At 38.0% G+C, this 20460-nt stretch overlaps 1 protein-coding gene across 1 annotated transcript; it reads right to left on the reverse strand.

Moving 5' to 3' along the window:
* Positions 1-129: 129 nt before the first annotated feature.
* On the reverse strand, positions 130-18771 carry fkbp15a (FKBP prolyl isomerase family member 15a). Its single transcript, XM_036562977.1, has 26 exons — positions 18361-18771; positions 15506-15612; positions 14279-14357; positions 14109-14178; positions 13916-13990; positions 13261-13359; positions 12516-12665; positions 12001-12069; positions 10688-10828; positions 10363-10490; positions 10128-10176; positions 9583-9702; positions 8795-8906; positions 8626-8717; positions 8065-8131; positions 7436-7542; positions 7184-7282; positions 7007-7101; positions 6222-6324; positions 4889-5060; positions 4178-4314; positions 3869-4024; positions 2474-2569; positions 2301-2366; positions 1968-2075; positions 130-759 (listed from the first exon to the last, which is right to left on the reverse strand). The coding sequence occupies exons 1-26, from the start codon at positions 18405-18407 to the stop codon at positions 457-459; spliced, it is 2847 nt and encodes a 948-aa protein (XP_036418870.1). The 5' UTR covers positions 18408-18771; the 3' UTR covers positions 130-456.
* Between the last annotated feature and the right edge of the window lie 1689 nt (positions 18772-20460).

Raw genomic sequence — 20460 nt, forward strand, 5'->3', positions numbered from 1 at the left:
TTTAACACTTACTTACATGTAAATACATCTGATAATGACATATATTCATTTAGATTCTTGATATAGCTGCCTTTAAAAAATCTGTTTTAAAGTTTCTTTTGTTTAGTTTGGATATTTAAAAAGTAAAGTGATATAAATACAGTTAAAGTAATATGATAATTGATCTGTTTCATAGCAGATATATTGTTTGAAATGGTGGGATTATTTCAGCATATAGCATAATTTAGTTCAGCAGCAATCACTCTTAGTCCAGTTAATAATGCTAATACTAGAGTTGTGTTGGTTTAAAAATTAGAAAACTTGGTCAGTCATTCAACAGCAAGTGTCCATTGCCTCTACTAGTTGTGAGGGATGCTGAAGTTGAGTAAAAATGGTTCTACACTTTGTCCACCTGCTTCTTCGGAGCAGCCATCTATTGCCTTTGTATGGGTGGAGTGATGTGAGTTCTGATTGTCCTCAACCAGTGTTATTGTCCTTGTCATGCCCTTCACTCTGAGCGTCCACTGGCTGCCCATCTAGAACTGACGCTGTTGAGGAATCACTCCTCAGCTCAGATGATTCCAGGTGGGCTGTTTCATCTGCAGTCACATAGGTCTGGTCCAGGCTTACCTGAAAATGATCCTCTTCCTCATGTTTTTTTCCACTTTCTTCCATGTTCTCCTCTTTCCCTGTCTCTTCTGTAGAGAGATACTCCTCCTCTTCATCATCTGCCTCAGACTTCATCTCCTGAGGCCCTTCGAGAAGGCGCATGGTCACTTGCTAGAAAAAAGATCATTTTGTCACTGGCACTACAGTAAAGCCTCCTTATTCATTCATATATGTTCAGTATTATTCATCTGTTCATCATTACAGAGAACAAGGATCAATGTTTCTACAGCATTATAACTGCAATGAAGGCTTGGAATCTCCACTAAGTTAAACTGAATGTTGGTTTTAGAATGTTTTAAACCCAGTTTGATCAGTATGAACTCGAATTTTTGAAAGCTGCATGCCAGTGGTTGACATTCAGTTTTAGACCATAGTTTCAGAATGCTCCATTGCAGCATTTCATGGTTTGACTAACTGACATGCATCAAGCTTACAATGGGTTTGAAAAATAATGTTATAATAATGACAGAGTACAGAGGGGATGTTGATGTTGTCGCTGTTTCTGGTGTCATCAGTGTGTGGTAGCCTGTAGCCTTAAAAAGTGATTTCAGTGTGGACAGTGCCGTGCACAACATTCTAAAACCCCACTGCCTTGTTGTGAAGGATGAGTGTGATTTCTGCTTCAAAACATAGAAATCTATGTACAGATATACAGTGAATAGAGAAAATGTGGACGTGTCATGCTTAAAAATATATTAAATTAAGTTCATATATAAATAAAATGTCAAACCAAGTTGCATTTATTTTAAACAGATCCATCCAGAGACTGTACTTTTCTTTTTGGCCAAGTGAAGCGGCTGGTGCTTTGCCACTGCCCTGCACAGTTTCAGTAATCCCCTGCCCCAACTCACCTGATATAGCTCATCAGGTAATTATCAAGCTCTTCATTAGCTGGATTAGGTGAGCTGGGGGCAGAGAATCATGGCTCCCCAGGCTGGGAATTGAAAATCACTGATCCAAAGAACTTCATTAAAGTTTGCCAATGATTAAATGGTTAAATTGTCCAAAAACTTTTTAAGGCTACTGCAGGCAGGTATGGCAGGTATACTGTTGCAGTGTAGTCAGGACTTATCACTTACTTTGCAATAACTCGCAAAAATATGCAAAATATCGCATCTTTTTAGGTTGCATATGATTGCATAAGATTACAAATCGTTACAGGGTTACATATGCCTGCAACTCAGCAGGAAGTTTCATAATATGCTGCATCATTTCCATGATCAGCGTAACAGTAGTTTTGTGCTTCTCATTTTCATTATTGGTTGGATAATACTGTTGTGTGTGTTGTTCCTATTTAATGACTGGTCAGACAAACATACCTTGATAGTCTTAAGGAGAATCTTTAGAACAGAGTCACCAGTGTAAAACTCCTGCATATCGAACTGTGTCCTCAGAGAGTGGAACAGTCCATTCATCACCCGCTTCACCTGTATCAGACGTGTTATGCACACATTCATGTCCCAGTGAAATGCAGAGTACAAACAGGCTGAGTACATGAACGAACCTGCTTCAAACGTAACAAGCAGCTGTTTGAATGTTAGTCTTTTTTATTGTTTTATTGTTGTAATTAAACCAGTGTTAATATCTTTAAATATATAAATCCAGTATAATTTTGACCACTGGAGAAGAAGGAAACCAGTACTGTTCCTTACCTGAACAGCCAACTGGCCCTTCAGCTGTTGTCTCTCACTCTCTGCTTCCTTCTGTAATGTTGCACACTACAACATACAAAAAGAACAACATATATTAAGACTGAAACATATGCATAAAAATCTTCATGTAACAACAAAAACAAAACAAAACAAAAAAATGGTTAGACAGGTACCTGTTCCTGCAGCTGATTAATGACTTCTTCCAGTTTCACTCTCTGCTCATGCACTGCAGCAGCACACCTCTCCTGCCACTCCAGCTCCAGCTCAGCCTGTTAGAGCAATTAGATAAGTTGTCAAATTACATATATGTCTGGGTATGTTCACACAGGTATATGTCTATTGGCATCTGCATGCACAGTATGCATGAACATTTCTATTGTTAAAATTAGTTTTGCTTTACTAATTACTTCATAGAGAGAGAGAGAGAGAGAGAGAGAGAGAGAGAGAGAGAGAGAGACAGACTGAGAGAGAGAGAGAGAGAGAGACAGACTGAGAGAGAAGAGCTGTGTGCTGTGTTTTGTATGTGTACAGCATGAGCATGACAATTGAATTTCACATAAAACAGTATACAACACCTTCAGTTTGGTCAAATGATGTTTTAAGCTACTAAATGTTACAGAAAAGAGAACAGAATTATTGGCCAGAGTTTAAGGAGAACCTGATCTTGCCTGTTGTGTGTTGTTACCGGTGGTGATGATGCCAAATTACAAGAATTAGCTTTCGCCAAGAGCGGCAGAACAGCTATTCAGAGTAGAAAAACATGCCGGTCTTGCACACAACAAAAAATATGTATCAAATGACAATCAACATTTACACACACACACACACACACACACACTATATTGCCAAAAGAATTCGCTCGTCTGCCTTCACACGCATGTGAATTTGAATGACATCCCACACTTAATCCATAGGGTAAGATATGATGTCCATGAAGCTCTCTACGCACTGTTTTTGAGCTAATCTCAAGGCCACATGAAGTCTGGAGGTCTGCAGCAATTGACTGTGCAGAAAGTTGGCGACCTCTGCGCACTATGCACCTCAGCATCCGCCGACCCTGCTCTGTCATTTTTCGTGGCTGAGTTGCTGTCGTTCCCAATCGCTTCCACTTTGTTATAATACCACTGACAGTTGGCTGTGGGATATTTAGTAGCGAGGAAATTTCACGACTGGACTTGTTGCACAGGTGGCATCCTATCACGTTACCACGCTGGAATTCATTGAGCTCCTGAGAGCGACCCATTCTTTCACAGATGTTTGTAGAAGCAGTCTGCATGCCTAGGTGCTTGATTTTCTACATCTGTGGCCATGGAAGTGATTGGAACACCTGAATTCAATGATTTGGATGGGTGAGTGAATACTTTTGGCAATATTGTGTACACATACATACATACATAGATACACTAATATAATATATATATATATATATATACACACACACACACACACAAAATACAGCAAGAAAATCAATTACCTTTGAACCATAATGAAAATAAAAATAAATGACAAAGAACTAAAAACAAAACACTGAGAAACAGACAGAACACAGTCACCCTCATGAAGCTCACCTGTTGTCTGGTGTGTGTTTCAGTGCAGGCTCTGGCTCTCCTGAGCTGCCCTCTTCGCTGCTGGTTCTCCTCTTCGCTGCTCCTGCGCTGCTCCTCCTGCTCCATCAGAAGCCGCTCCCGCTCCAGCCGCCACTTCCTTTTCCTGTCTAACAGCATCTGGCAGCGCGCACACACAAACACATCACATAAAACATAAACACATTATCAAGATCAACCTTGAGATGAGATAAACAGTTCATTTGATAGTTTGAGGAGACACTTCATATGAAGCGTTTTAAATCGGAGCCTCCATTTCTCTCTTACACACACCTGGTCAAGGGCCTCTTTCTCTGCTCTCAGGTCGTGGATCTCCTCCTCCATCATTTTCATTGTCAATTCCATCTTTCTGCACTTCTGTTTTTCTGCTCTCCACTGCTGCTGAGACTGATCTCCCGCATTCTTCAGCTCTGTTCATACAAATGTATTACTGTGCTAGTGACGTTTTATACAAACTCCAATAAAACTGTAATATAAGACTAATAATGTACAAATAAAACCCAATAAAATCAACATAAATAACACCAATATTGTATAAATATAACCCAATAAAACTGTAAGATAAATAACACCAAACCTTGACCCCCTTTCAGGCCATGAGTGCCCAATTCCACTCCTGGAGGGACAGAATCCAGCAAATTTTGGTCAGGCTTGGGGCTGGGCCCCCCTACTTTCTATACAATGTAAATCAGCCTGCCTGATAGTGGTTGGTCAATAATTTCGGGAGATACTGAAGTCCCACAGAACAGTATTAGCAAAATTCCCACCAATAAAGCACAGATAATAAGTTGTTTGTCTTACAAAAATTTTCTTATCTGTCCGACCCTACTGTAAATGCATGTGAAATCAGTAAAAAAGGACCTCACAGTCTTGCTCAAATCAAGACAGCCTCATCAGATTAATCAGTCAGAACAGCGTCACTTTGCAGCTTAATCACTGCAATCTATTAATAACCACCATCAGAAGTGGCCACTGTTTCTCTACCTTCCACTTGAGCCTGCAGGGAGTTGATGAGAGCACAGCAGCTGCGGCCTTCCTCCAGGGCAGCATTGAGTTTGGTCTGCAGCTCTGCAGCCCTCTGCTGGTGACGTACTGCCTCATCCTGTAGCTCACACACACGAGAGGAGGAGGAACTCAGCTCTTCAGCCAGACGTACCTGTTGGGACGATGGTTAAAACTGGTCTATATGTTTTAACACTACAAATTCCATTTTATGATTCACTATTCATAACCAATTACACTCTTTTGAACATTCGGCATCAGCAGGATTTGAACTCACTATCTGACAACAGGACAAAACTTCAAACAGCTACACCACTTAGGAGCTCCTGTTAAATTTCTTAAAAGTCAGTGTTCTTTAAGTACTGGCAATATCCAGAATGCTCAGAAAGGCTTATTAGTATACCGGTCTGTCATATTGGCCACCCCTACTATACACTACACAATAAACTACACAAAGAGTAAACATCAGGCAATAAAGAATAAGGATGTCACACATTTTAGACTGAAAATATGAACTTCAAAACAATGTATTAAGATATAAAACACAGTCTCTTCTGAGGATCTTATTTACTGTCTTTCACAGAAACCAATACCAATGTAAAAAGTGTCTGGATGCTTCATATTTCTATTTTTGTATTGTTTAAAGTTCAGCTGCACAGTTTTATAAGATCACCGTTTTACACAAGGACCAGAGTTGGAGTAACACAGTACAAAGCACCAAGTTATAGGAATGTGGTTACTTTTTCTCCTCTCTTTATCCTTTAGAATTAAACAGGCTGTGTTTTTTGCTACTGTCCCTTTAAGACTGATATACAATAAATGAGCTCTGTTCTGATGGGCTATCCTGGACTGCCCTTATTCAAACGCATTCAGAGTTTAAACATTCCTTATAACTTCTATATAAGTGGACAGGGCTTTACTGTAGTAAACTTACATATTACTTAAAAAAAGCAAGAGAAATTCAGTTCAGGGGCCTCAAAAGTAATGCCATTACAGAAAGAAGTAAGTAGTAATTTGTAACTTTTGCAAACTTTTGTTTTAAAATAAAATTAGTATTTTTTGGAGCCAAACCAATCTGTGCATGTAGTTACAGCTCCGTAGAAACAAGAATCTTGACCTCAGAATCAAAAATCACATCAAATTTGAAATGGTGTGGCATTACACCCCTAACAAACAATAAACACAGAGACAGAGTCTTGTTTATACAATTAAACTTCTTATGTGCCCTTCATTATTTCTGAGGTTTACATACAAGCGATGTTTAACAAATAACTTGACTGTCAGTGAAGTCCACTGGCACAAGAATTGATCGTACTTTTTCTTGTTCAGCTTGTAGTAGCCTGGCATGGTTGTGCTGGTTGCTGTTCTGCATAGCATTGTTCCTCTGTTCCATCAGAATGTTGCTTTGCTCCATGTACCTAACGTTCACATACACACACACACACACACACACACACACACACACACACACACAAAGGGACAGTTGAGAAATGCTGACATCAAGGACAAAGCAAATACATTTCAAGCCTGTATACAACTCATGCACCAGAAATTTCCATAATTCTCTACTGACCATTTGAAAGTACAAGACACGCATGAAGGATAAAAAGTGCTTTCCTGATGCAAAAACTGTACAAAAGTATAGACACTTGCTCGTCCACTTCTGACATCAAGAGTATTAATAGGGAGTTTGTGCTCTCTTTGCTGCAGTAACAGCCTCTGCTCTTCTGGGAAGGCTTCCTTCCAGATGTTGGAACGTTACTTCTGAGATCGGACACCATTCAGCTACAAGAGCATTAGTGACGTCAGGCACTGATGTTGGCTGATTAGGTCTGAAACCCAAATGGTGCACCAATTCACCCTGACTGTTTTCAGTGGAACTTATTTTAAAGATGATCAATGATGCTTCAAATGTCCCATTATACTACCAATGCTGTTCTATTGAGATTATACAGCTGTATGCACGCAACTGAAAACTTATGGCAGTGATGGATGTGCCTTAAACAGACTAATCCAGTAACTAGGGTGTCTGCATACTTATGGATATATAGTGTATGAAAGAGACTCCAAAAGTAGAGAGAACTATTTTGGAGAACATGCCTTTGCCTCTGTTCATTGAGCTCTCCTATTTTACGGTTCTGCTCTTCCACTTTAGATCCCTTCTCAAAGACCTCCTTCTTCAGAGAGGTATTTTCCTGCAGATCAGAAACACAGAGCATTTTTAACAATTATCTCAGTTCCATACCCATTTTGAGTGTTTAATGAGGCAAATCACACCTGAACGATTCTCTGTATGCTTTGCAAGATCATGGCTGTTTCCAGTGATATGGAAGATAGACCAAAAGAACAGAATCCTTGCTTCTGTAAGTCATCCACCTGGAAGAGAAAGATCATACTTTGCTATATCTGACGGTATTTTCTTCTTATATTTCTACCAGATTTTTTGTCCGTCTTTTATAGCATCCTATTCCTGGAATACCTCTTTAGGTGAACACTTGGCTGCCTAAATGTGTGCTGAACATGCTATACCTTGGAGGCCAACTGGTCCACTCTGTCGGCCACCCTTCCAACAGCTAATCGGATTTCAGTGTTATGTTGTCGTGCCTCGGTCATCAAGAAGGAGCTGAGGTCAGCAGCTTAAAAAAATATATTGGTCATTAAAGGGGATGTGTGCACAAATAATCCTTAAGGCACAAGCAAAGGCACCCACATTGTAGGAGTAAAAACTTGTAGGAGTAAAAATCTCTGACCTCACAATGAATTAATTTGAGTACAATTCTTTAGAAAATCATCCGTGCATTATGAAACTTCAAACTCCACTACAATGAAATTTGATTGGATTCCTTTGGCACAATTGTAAATTATTTTTAAAAATTCAAATCATGAGACTGGAGGAACTACTTGCACTGTAGTGGAACACAAACAATAAAAACAATACACTTCAGTTTTTTGAAAACAGTGAATTTTTAAATTTAGAAAATAAAGATTTTTAAGTAAAAGAGCACTTTTTTTTAAATATTATTATAATCAATTCTAAGCCTTGCAGTTAAATTACGACCTTTCCACTGATTCTTCACTGTGTGCCAATACATTTTTACACTCTTAAAGAAATATATAGCGCTGGATAAAGGCTCTGGGGTGGTGCTTATGATGCTCACCCTGGTATAGCATGTGTTGGGGAGGAAAGACTGATGCAAAAGACTGCAGCTGAGATGTAGCATAAGGCTGTTGAACAAAGACAGAGGGGAAAATGGTTAGAAGACCAAAGCAAAAAAACAGAACTTCATAATCCTCAAGGCTCCTACTCCAGCTACTAATATATATTATATACTATATATTAGCCAGCCCTCATCAGCACTTTAACTGTTTGAACCACTTTTGGCCAACATATTTGATGAACATGAATCCGAGTGTTGCAAAACATACTGCAAATATTAGAAAACAGCTATTTTTTGTATTTAATTAAAAGAAAGCATTGATAAACAAATCACTACTACACTTTTAGCAAATAAAATTTTTGTACCTGAAAAGCAAATCAAACATTATTTGGACAAAAATTAACAAAGATGGTCCCAAACTTTTGACAGGCAGTGTAGATGTCTATAAATAATATGTATGATATTTATTAATTTGTATGGACGATATTCTGATTTGGTGCAGAACTTTTTTTTTTTGGCAATGAGACATAAATAGAATGAATATGGTAGATGAAGCCTCACCTGGAAAGCTTGACCTGAGCTGATATCCACCTGCTGGGGAATGCATGCAGCATTTGCCTCAGGGTGCTGGACAGCCATGGGTTTTGAGGAGACTACACAAGAATCAATTATAAGAAATACAACTTTGGGGAAAAGGCAAAGGTGAATAGTGACAAATGATGGCACTCACTTTCAGCAGCACAGGATGGAGGTTTGGAAGTGATCTGAACAGGCTGTGGAGAGGATGAAGGGTTGATGATTGGAGGGGACGAGTCACGAGCTGTCTCAGACTGACTGATGTTCTATTGAAAGAGACAGAAAGCAGATATACATCAAATACATCAGATATACATGTGTTGTAACTGTGCTTTTAATCAAACAGTACGTCCAGAAGTATGCAGACACCTGCTCATTCAAAATGTCTTCCAAAATCAGAAGTATTAATAGAGATGCTGAAGTAACAGTCACTACTCTCCTGAAAAGGCTTTGCAATAGATGTTTGAACACTGCTGTGAGGATTTGATTTCATTCAGCCCTGAGAGAATTAGTGAGGTAAGGTACTGATGTTAGATTGTTAGTTCTAGTAACATACTGTGCCATTCCAAATCAGCAAAATGTGCCTCTCAAGCTGCTACTGTGCAAAAACATGATGAGCAATGCATTTTTTTGTGAGGATTTTGTTTTTATAGACATGCATTTTTCAGACAGTCTGTCTATACAGTGACAACAGAATATCTCCTTCCGTGTGTGCATTGACATGGATAAACTTGAATTTCTCAATGTGGGTTCAAGTCCAAAGCCTCCCTGTTCCCTGTTTTTAGCTATGTGACAAACTTTCGCCCATTTTTATAGAGAAAATGGCTAATCAAGTACATATGGGGTAAGGGTAACCTCTGCAAATATGCCAAACTATTACTTTAAGGGAAATTATGAATATATGTACAGCTCATTCCCTAGATTTCCCACAAGGCACCTTACCTCTGTCTCAGAGTCACAGGGGTCCTGCTGAGCTGGGATGGCCCCTTTGAGGAAAGGCAACATAGGCTGGCCCATCTTAGCCATGCGTGAGATCAGCTTGGCTTTGGCTGCATCGGAGTGCTATGGTTTACAATCAAACAAAAGACAATGGCTGTAAAATGAGGGCACTGAAGCCAGTAAACAAAATATTATCCATTAATTAAAATAGCAAATATATTATTTTGAGGTTTGTATAAAAGTAAGCATGCCAATAAATTAGTTAACCAATTTGTTTTACAGAAATGTCCATGAATTTTGTGGACATGGCTTTGCTTTCTATGTAATTCTGAGTGAATAAGACTGAAAGAATATATTTTTAGTGGGTGAAGATCATCAATAAGTAAAAAAAAGGAAAAAAATAAATAAATAAATAAAAAAAAACAACACCACAGAGGCCTTGGACTCTAGAAAGTGGCAATGGTAAAGGTGCAAACAGTAGTTTGTTGCACTCTTACATCTTGTTTGGTGTGATAATGCTTGCCACTCTAAAAAGTCTCATCACTCACCTTTGGAGGCTCATTTAGAGGTCCAGACTTTACCCACGGTCCTTGATCTCTAAAGATTAAGCAGTCACTAAATCATACACACTCATATGTCAATGATCCAGACAATTAGGTTAAATTAGAACTCTATTCATGTTTGCAAAAACTGTAGCACTCATATTAAAGCACTGCAATACAGTCAGTCCAAACAAATTCAGTTAAAAACAACACTGGATATTTAAGGATATCCTGGACAAACCCTTGGTCAGAGGACACACAGATGGCAGACTGGTCAGTACTTGTGTTGTCGAGAGAAGGGACTGGACAGCCACTGGCAGAGTCTGCTGATCCACCACTGAGGCAGTCTCCATCTTTGGAAAAACTAGCCTAACCATTTGGTGGTGTCAAAAAATAAACACTTAGTCTTACATCAACTATCTACCACAGCAAAAGTTGTTAACTGTCAACAGTTAACGTAGGCTACTGAGATTCCAATAGCAGGTTGCATTTGTAAGAAGTACCAATGTTTAAAAGCTAATTTCTCTTTCAGAGGATTATAACGCAGAGTAAATGGGACAGGTTACCTGACAAATCTCCACATCAAACACTAGTGTGCCTGTGAGTGGTACACTGTCTGGAATGCCTTTTGACCCACTTATATTGGCAGGGACAATGAGGAGACGCCGTCCTCCTTTCTTTATCCCCATCATCCCCTCTTCCCAGCCCTAAAATACAGAGAGAGAAAGAGAGAGAGAAAAAGAGAGATTCTTTTTCTGTTAATGATTTCACTAAAGTTGGAGGGTATTGAAAAACTGCCACGTCCATCACATAGTAGGAGTACTCAGAGTTCTTCAGTCTACACTAATATTCAAAAGACTGGAATAACTTTTGAAATTGGAGAGAATGAAGAAAAAAAATCACATTTTATGTAAAGCTAAATGCGTGAGTTTAGTATGTACACGTAAACCTACACAAAATTAGGATAATAAAGTAGAATGTTTTTTTTTTAAACAAACTGATTATTAAAGGATCATAGAAAGATTTACCAATAACTGTCATTGTAACTGTTACCCTAATTGTCAGGCCATAGGCAGTCGGGTGCGTACATGTAAACATACATACATTAACAAAAATTTTCAATAAACTTAAATGAACTTAAATACAAATGAAGGGGAAGGGGCAGGAAAAGGGAACGTAAGAGAATCAGGGGACTGGTGCCTACAATATATTTAAATTCAATTACACCATACTCTTCCTGCATTGTTAACATTGCTGGGCTTCATCTGTTAAAGAATTCCTGCCTTTGTAGTCTCAAATTATGTGTTATTTCTTACATATTATGTAAAAACCACAGGCACTGTATCCAGGTTTCATCCGTTGGTACAGTAGTTTTTATCTAGGTTAACGGTTATACCCTTAATTGCTTCTGTAAATAAAATTGGAGAAGATCTACTATCAAATCTCTGGGGAACAAATCCTAACAATGACACTAAAGGCTCTTTAGGCATTGGAATATCAAAGACAGAGTTTAGGGCATTGTAGACATCCTCAAAACACTTCCTAAATTATTGAAATGACCAAAAAGCATGGAAAAATTTTATTCAGTTCCCCCACAACTCCTACAGCAACTACTAGATGAAGATGAGCCAATCCTACTATTTATGTGCGGTGTTAGCAATGAGCTAAAACTAACAATGAGCTTCCATTTGAATTCCCTCTAATTATTGGAACAAGTAATTAAATAAATATATATTATGCACTCAGATTTGTGACCTGTAGAGGATGTGTTAACTTATTTTCTCCTAGAAAATCCACAAAACATGTCATGAGACCAGGAGCGTTCAAACTTTTGCATACAACTGTTTAACAATGAACAGCATTCAGATAAATAACTCACCTTCGGTGCCTTTCCAGACCCTAGCCTCACTCGCTGGAGCTTGTTTTTGCCTATGTTGGAATCAAACATCTGCAAGAGAGAAACACATTGTCTACTGTTACCAACCTTTGGTGGTACAAAACACACAACAGAAATTAAATTATAAACTTAATTACAAACTGCAGGATGTTATTTAGGTGAAGAGCGCATGACCTGTGTTACTAATGGACAGCAGTGCAGGACCACAAGGGGAAAAAAAAACAAAAATTCACAGAATTTTGCCTTTTGTATCTTTAACCTCCAAAAGTCCAGGACAAAGAAAATCTCCCTGGCATTACGGATGCAATCTTTACTCACATAATCTCATTTTAAAAGCCACAAAACTGTCAAGAAAACATTTGAACAATTTTTTGTTTCATTCAAGCCATGAACTGGGGCTCTGGAGATGATAAAAACAAGTAAAACAGTTAACTGTGAAAACTAATAGTGATGTGCACAATCTACATACGAACACACAGCAGAGACAGTAGTTGCACCTGTCCTATAGTGTGATTCTGAAACAGCCAGCCAGTGAAGACCACCTCCACAGTGTCTCCCACATCTACAGCCTGACCCTCGCCCTGCAGCAGGTCCTGGACCATCAGAGTGTCCACACAAGCCTGGCTGTTCCATCTGGCCAAACACACCTGAGAGAGAAAGACAGGGCACTGGAGAGATCTTTTTTCTTTTTTGAAGATTCTGACTGACATCAAATCAAGACATCTAGACTGGAAAAAATGGAAAAGATTTTTGGTACAGCATTTAGCATGATGTCACATTGCATGCTGCTTAAAATTTTTAGCAACCTCAACTTAAAACAGCTTCCTCTGTGTTGCAGCCTCCTAAGATATCAACGCACAAAAGTCAACATTGCGATAGTCAATAACAAGTAATATATTGTATAGCCCTATAGTCAGGTAAAAACATATAATGCCCTTCAGAAGCTTTGAAACTGCAGCCTGGATGGTATTTACTCTATTTCTATTTGCAGTAAAACTCTACATACTCTATGCAGTATTTCCAATAGAACAAGTCTACTTTGACAAAAAATGGGAACTAAATATTTGGATAATGGCCATGCTGCAATCGGCTTAGAACAAAAAAAATTAAGATTAGGATGTTTCTGCAGCAAATCTACTGTGAGAAATGTCAAAAACATACATGTACTCATAGCCCCATGGCTCCAACTTTACATTAACCTATCTTTGAACAACACATAATTGGTTTTAGGCTCTGAATTACCTCTTTAGAGAAGTCTAATACAGCCTTTTCTGTGTCAAACTTCAGAGACCAGTTCTGATGCTGATCATCATAGAATGTTGTGTAGTTACCAGGCTGAACCTGAGGAGGACAATGAACAATGAAGAATGTTACTGAAGAGAGGATAGGTATTAAAATAAAAAAAGAGACGAGAAGAGAAGAGACAAGACAAGACGAGTTCAGAATAAAGAAAGAAAACAAAACAGAATATAAAAGAAGACAAGACATACAAACAAAACATAAGAGAAGAGATGAGGGGAAAAAGAAGAAAAAAGGAAGAGAAAAGAACAAAAGCAAAGGCTAAGAAGACAAAAGAGAACACAAGAGAGGAGAAGAAAAGAACATCAGAGGAGAAGAATAAAGGAGAAGAATAAAAAGAATACAGGAAAAAGGCAAAAGAGAAAAGAATTGAAAAACAGAAAAGAAAGAGAAGAGAAAATAAAATAGACATCAGAAAAGAGAAGAAACGAACAGAAAAAGAAAAAAAGTAAGAGAAAAAAGGGCACGAGAAGCAAACAGGAAGAAGATAGGATGAAAAGAGAAGAAAGGAAAGAGACAAGAAAAGAGGAAAAGAACATATGAGAGGAGAACAAAAATGAAAAAAGAATAGAAAAAACGGGGGAGAGGAGAAGTTTACTGTGAGGACAAATCCAGGGTATATTCGTGCTGTGGTGATGTGCTTCTGCTGACTGCCATACAGCAGGAGAGTATACTGCAAAGTACAAATACAAAGAAAACTGTCCATCACTGTTGCGAACACACTCCAAACATTATTTTATTTATTTTTTATCCTGCTTGATTATTTATTTTGTTGACTGTTATCATCTCACCTCCTTGATCACATGGTTTCCCAGGATGGCAGCCCCCAACTTGCCCTGCTTCATGTATTGTCCATTTACACTGTAAACTCAACTTGGTTAGAGATTCCTCAGCAATTATAATCAAACAAAAGAAAAATGAAAGTTTCTCAAATCTTTTTTTAAGAGTCATATTTACTCACAAGCGGAACGTGTGGACTCCAGTAGCAAATAGGACGGCTAGAGCTGTTGGGGGAGGGGCTGGTTTCTGAGGAAGCGGACCTAAAACAGCCCACAACACTTAACTGAAATCAGCAGTATGTTATAATTATCATGTTAAATTATGTCAATATGCTTTTTTGAGTATATTATAGACATTGTCAGTAATTCTAGAACAATGAATAATTATAGAACAATTATAAAGAGCCTGTAAACAACAACACAACAACAGTGTGTAGTAACTACATAAACTGCACAGTAATAAGTAGCTGACTGGATGTCAGGCCATTATGCCACTATCTTATTTTGCAAGCTTATTTTCACCAGACGTTTTTGTGACCTTTTTTTCAGACGTTGATGTGTTATGCTGAGGAGCTGAAAGTAGAACTTTTTGGATGAGTCCTTTCAACTCCTCAGTCCACAGAACATTATTCCAAAAGCTTGGGGGTCATTACGATGGTTTTTTGCAAATAAGAAATGAGCCTTTATGTTCATCCTCGTTGGCAGTACTGGTAACTGTGGTTCACTGGAGTCCTAGGGCCTTAGAAATGACACATTTCAATACTCTCTCTCGTGTCTGCCAGAATTTCTTTTGATTGCAGCATAGTGTTCTACTTGTTAAGACGTTTGAGTCTACTTCATATGGTATATAAGTGATGTTTACATTCAACAGGCCTGGCAGTAATCCTACCTGTGTGTCTAGTTTAATTGATCCCACTTATCAACTAAACTTCAGCAATTATTTTTATATGACTACTTTCCTTTGATAAATAAAATGATCATTTAAAAAACTTTATTTTGTGTTTACTCAGACTGTCTGTCTTGTATAAAGTTTTGTTTAAAAAAACAAACAAATATACATATCTATAACAATCCAAAATAAATAGCAATTATCTGCTCATATCTTTACAATTCCAACATTATTGAGCATCACTAAAATAATTATTTTGTAGTTTTTAAATTAGAACCCTTCAAACATAAAACACTGAACATGCTGATGTATACTGTTCATTGGGAAAATGTAGTGTGAAGTTATATTTATGTCTACATCACTCAATTTTACTTTCAAGCAGTGTATATGCATTCATGTTCAACCACTACTGCAAGAGATTTTTGCAAAAACAAACACACACATACATACATACATACATACACATACATAAATAATTTGACTATGGAAAAAAACTGCAGAAATGTGTCATCAGGTGTACCAGTGGTGGAGGAGATTTTTTTGGGTTGCTTGGGGGCGGTGAACTGAAAGGACTCGTTTCCCTGACTCTCAGCCTGATCCAGGTCAAAGAGAGAGGCCAGCTTTGCCCTGTGAGAACACACATGCATGCATGCATACATAGTGATATTTATGTAATTTAGATACCTTGGAACCAGAAATGTAGCACTATTTCCATCTAAATTCTAGCCCATAAAAGAGGATGTTAAAACAATAATTTGGCCAAAAAAAACCCCGCATATTTTCACAATTTCCTCTTACCCAGTGTTGATCAGCTAATGTTTGGTGTACAAGCCATTCATTTTTTTGGTGTCAGGAAAAAATAAGTAGCAAATCTATATTTAACAGAAAATTATGCAGAAGCCTAAATGTTACATATTTTATTAAGTATTCAGTGTGTCCACCCTTTGCCTTTATTGCAACTTCTATTCTTTTTGAGAGACTTACAGTTTGTCAAAAAAATCTTCAGTGATATTTTCCATACTTCAGTTTTAGAAGTTTTTTTTTCTTTGTACAATCCCAGTCATCCCAAACACATTTAGTTATGAGCTCTGGGGATGGCAGTCCACCGTGCTGAGAATACCAGAAGACCCATTTATTACTCATTTGTATAAATTTTTTTGGTTCTATACTATTTTTCCTATAACAGCTTCTTAAAAGCTACACATCCTTTCAGAGCTTTAGTATTGAGCTGTCTTCTCACAGTGGAAGGATTGGCAGAAACACTTGTGTTTTTTTTAGATCTGAAGCAAGAGTGGAGCTTGATTTGCATACTTCAAAGATGAAAGCTTTAAGTACCGTTTATCTGATAGTGACAGTTTTGGTAGTCTGTCAGGTCTTGAATGGTTGTTAAAAGTCTCAATATCTTTTAGTCATTATTTGAACTCCAGTTTTGGAAACTCCTGTTTTTTCCACTTATTTTCCTTTGACTTTCCCCTTCCAAGTATACTATCGTACATCTAATTTCCTCATGATCTTAAAGTTAATGTCTGTTTTAACCAAAAAAATAATAAAATGTCTGTGACTTTTGCAGAGTACTGTAAGAGGCTAATGTAGCTAGAAACTGAAGCTTATGCCTCACCAATCACCATCACACACTCGCTTAAAGTAATATCATATAAATATGCTTATGTGGTTTCTGATGCTGCAATCCAAGAAATGGACAAAAGTATGCGACAAAGGTGTTACAGCAGCCATCTACAAACTCCAATTCTGGAAAAGTTACGACATTTTGTAAAATGCAATAAAAACAAGAATCTGTGATTTGTCAATTCTCTTGAACCTTTACTTAAGTGACAAAAGTACAAAGAAATAAATTTTAATGTTTTTGTTGGCCAACTTGATTGTATATTGTGAATATAAATACAATTTGAATTTGATGCCTGCAACACACACACAAAGAAAGTTGAGACAGGGTCAAAATAAGTGTTTATACAATATTCAAGTTACATTGTTTTGAAACATTCCACAATAAGCTGGTCTATTGGTAACAGGTGAGGAATTTGGGTATACAAGAAGCGTCCACCAAAGGCTCGGTCTCTGCAAGCAAAGATGGGATGTGGCTCACCACTTTGTGCCAAACTTTGCGAGAGTATTGTCAAACAGCTCAAAAAGAAAATTTCTCAACACAAGATTGTAAGGAATTTAGATCTTGTACCATCTACCATACATAATACTGTGAAAAGATTCAGGGAATCCAGAGAAATCCATGCCCACCGCATGGGGGACTTGCATATGTGTGAAGGTAGCATTGACACACAGGCGTATATAGAGAGACATATGCTGCCATCAAGACTATGTCTTCACCGAGAAGTCCATGGTTATTTCAGCAAGACAATGTCAATCCTATATGTACAAAATACGTTGGTCAGTGTAAACACTGGAAATCTTTTCTTTGTACATTTGTCAGTTAAATACATTTTCAAGAGAATTAAAAAAAAAAACAAACAAAAAAAAAGTTTTTATGGCAAATTACAAAATGTCCCAACTTTTCCAAAAATGGGGTTTGTAGAAGTCTGAATTTTGACTGTACCTTAGTCCAGTATGAGACAGAAGTGGGTCCATTTTTCTATTGAGTGTATTACTCTAGTTTGAGGTGTGTGATTTAGGCATGCAGTTCGCACTATGCAAACTGGTGGCCATAAGCCTTCATTACTTGTTAGCTACATTAGTCCTGTACCTTCAAACACATCTTTGATTAATCAAGCGCATGTGAGGCAAAGTGTAAATGGAGAAAATCCGATTTTTTGACAAACTATTCGTTTAAAACGCAACAATACAAGTCACCAGTCAGTGACCTATCGCAGCACATGCTGTGGGTTTGGAGGGTGAGATCATTATTATGAACAACACTATCACATAGGCTGTTTGTTTTCAGTGTAATACTGCACTCGACAGACAACATTCAAAGTCCAAGGGATAATATCTTTAACACAAACAAACCAAGGTACTAATTTCATGTATTAGTTTCATGCATTAACACAAAACACAGTGAATAATCACACATGACCTCAATGGAAAACAACTGGGATAACACAAGTATGTCTTGCAAGTCAATAACTAAAACATGCAGCAACAAGCCAAAAAACCTTACACTCAAACCAGATTAGAGCAGAGAAAACATGAACCACTCATGATCACCACAGCATCACTTCATAACTTCATCACTTCCAGCTTTCTTTTAACAACTAAAACATTCTAGTGTCCGCTATCCTTATTAATGTAAATGGCCTGTTCACACTTTTCTCCAAACACTTCTAATAAATGTGTTCCTAATCAGTATATCTAACAGAAGGGGATATCTTCCATCTCTTATAGCTCAGAAGTGAGTATACTGACCCCTGCACCTCTCTCCACAGATAGTCAGTGTCCCACACAGCTGACATGGCTGCCAGCTTTCAGTCGCTACCCAACAGGCCAAACAGCCTGAAGCAGAAAAAAAAGAAAAGAAAAACTTCTCCTCCGATTTAAGACTCTGTGCCTTTCCTTCTTGCTGTGTACTGCACTGTGTGACAAGCAAAAGAGTGGACCAGCCCCTCTCTCAATTCCCAGTAATAACTAGCATGTGAGGGAAGTTATACAGACTGAGGAACAGCTCCTGAATTTAATATAAGTGCCTATTTGGTCTGTGTGTTTCTCTCTTGCTCTCTCTCTCTCTCTTCCACTGCTACTAGGGCCGCACCTACAGACAGATTACTACTACTACATTATATTGCTACATACTGTGATGTGCCTTTAAATATAGTAAAACACTGGCAAACTCTTACAATATAACATGATTAAAGATTAGTCTGCATTATTGTAGTCAAAATTGTTTTTTGTTGCTGAATCATGTGAAAACAAATCTTAAACTAATTTAGTTGATCAAGACGTTGATAGCTCACTGCCAAAAAAACAGCTTATTTGCATATTGCAGCCTTCTGCAATGTCAGTTTTGCAAAGCCTAAAATCATGATAAAGATTTACTAAGTAAATATTGTGCAGCCCCAGCCAGAATGCTACTAACCACACTTGTCAAATCATTACAAAAAACACAAACACCTTACAACCCCCCCCCCACCCCCCACCGCCAAACTGTAGCATGAACTTTGGCTTGCATATATTGAGCACCCTGTTGGTCTTGAGTGCAGCGTAAACTACACAAATTTGCCTTGATCAACAATGATGTTTGTTCTTTATGAGTAGATTCTTTTTTTTTACTGGGCTTGATTGTCTCAGATAGTACTATCAAGTGTGACAGTAATACTACAATACCAACTACTGACAAATCTAAATATGGGATATAGAAAAAAAAAAGGGGGTTGTGTGCAGCTGAGTAAGAAACAGTGCTGTAAGAAATCCAAAATGAAAAAAATGAAATTTGAAAATAGAATCTAGTGATCCTTACATATCCTTTTATTCAGGTCAGACCACTTGCAATTTCCAGTATTTAGTGCATTTGACTTTAAAGGGGCATTCTAGCCTAAAATTAGCACTTAAATGTTATAGGTTGTGTTATGTAGTGTTCTGTAGAACAGCACTGTATCCCTCAGCTTCATCGGTTTGACAGAATACACATTTTTTATGCTTTTCATGTTTCCATCACATTAATGTTCTCCCACTACAATGCCCAGCATGCATGTCACAAATCTATTTAGAATCTCCCCCACACAGAAAACGAAACGCACAGCTGTAGAGGCTAACAAATTTAGATGTGATATTCAACTTCTTAGTAATAAGGTTAGCTATATAACGTCCCTCTGCATTAGCCAGCTAGAAAAAACTGCCCTCATGTTTCTGCCGCAAAGTACTTGTATTCTTTCAAAAATTCGTCCCACCTCCAACATACTTCATCATCAGAAGGTGGGTGTTTTAGTCTTTAACTGGAAAAAAATCTTACTTTTGGAACTATGTGGCACCACTGTAGGAGGTGAGCAGCCATGTTTACAACGTGTAGCAATGGTTACATTTTTTCATTTTGGCCTGGGTACCCCTCAAACTGCCCTTTAAGACCATAGAGAATTAACCTAGCTAAGCTACGTATACGAATATGAACAAATGACATTCGCATTAAATTCACACGCTTGAGGGGATGAAGTTACGCTCAACAGGTCTGGTTTGAAAATGTTTGAAAATTAAAACTAGAGACGATTCAAATGTTTGCCAGGTCAAACCATGTCAGTTTTCCAATGACGAGACGCAGCCGTCAAACATTAAACTAGCTGAAACTAGCAAGCCTAGCTAGCTGTAGAACTGTAGAAAGAATTATATCACATGCACCCTACGTGACATGTCTTAAATACTTCTATTTACCGTCAGGAGTCTTACCCGCTTTTAGGCGCCAGAAATTCCCCATCGTGGTAGTCTGGGAAAATGTCTTTAACTTCTTTCATTCTCAGACTGAAGTGACCGCTCACACTTAAGCAGCTCTCAGGCAGCAGACGTGATCGTCCCTCGCGT

The sequence above is a fragment of the Colossoma macropomum genome, unplaced genomic scaffold, assembly GCF_904425465.1.
Source record: "Colossoma macropomum unplaced genomic scaffold, Colossoma_macropomum, whole genome shotgun sequence".
In the NCBI taxonomy this organism is placed as follows: Eukaryota; Metazoa; Chordata; class Actinopteri; order Characiformes; family Serrasalmidae; genus Colossoma; species Colossoma macropomum.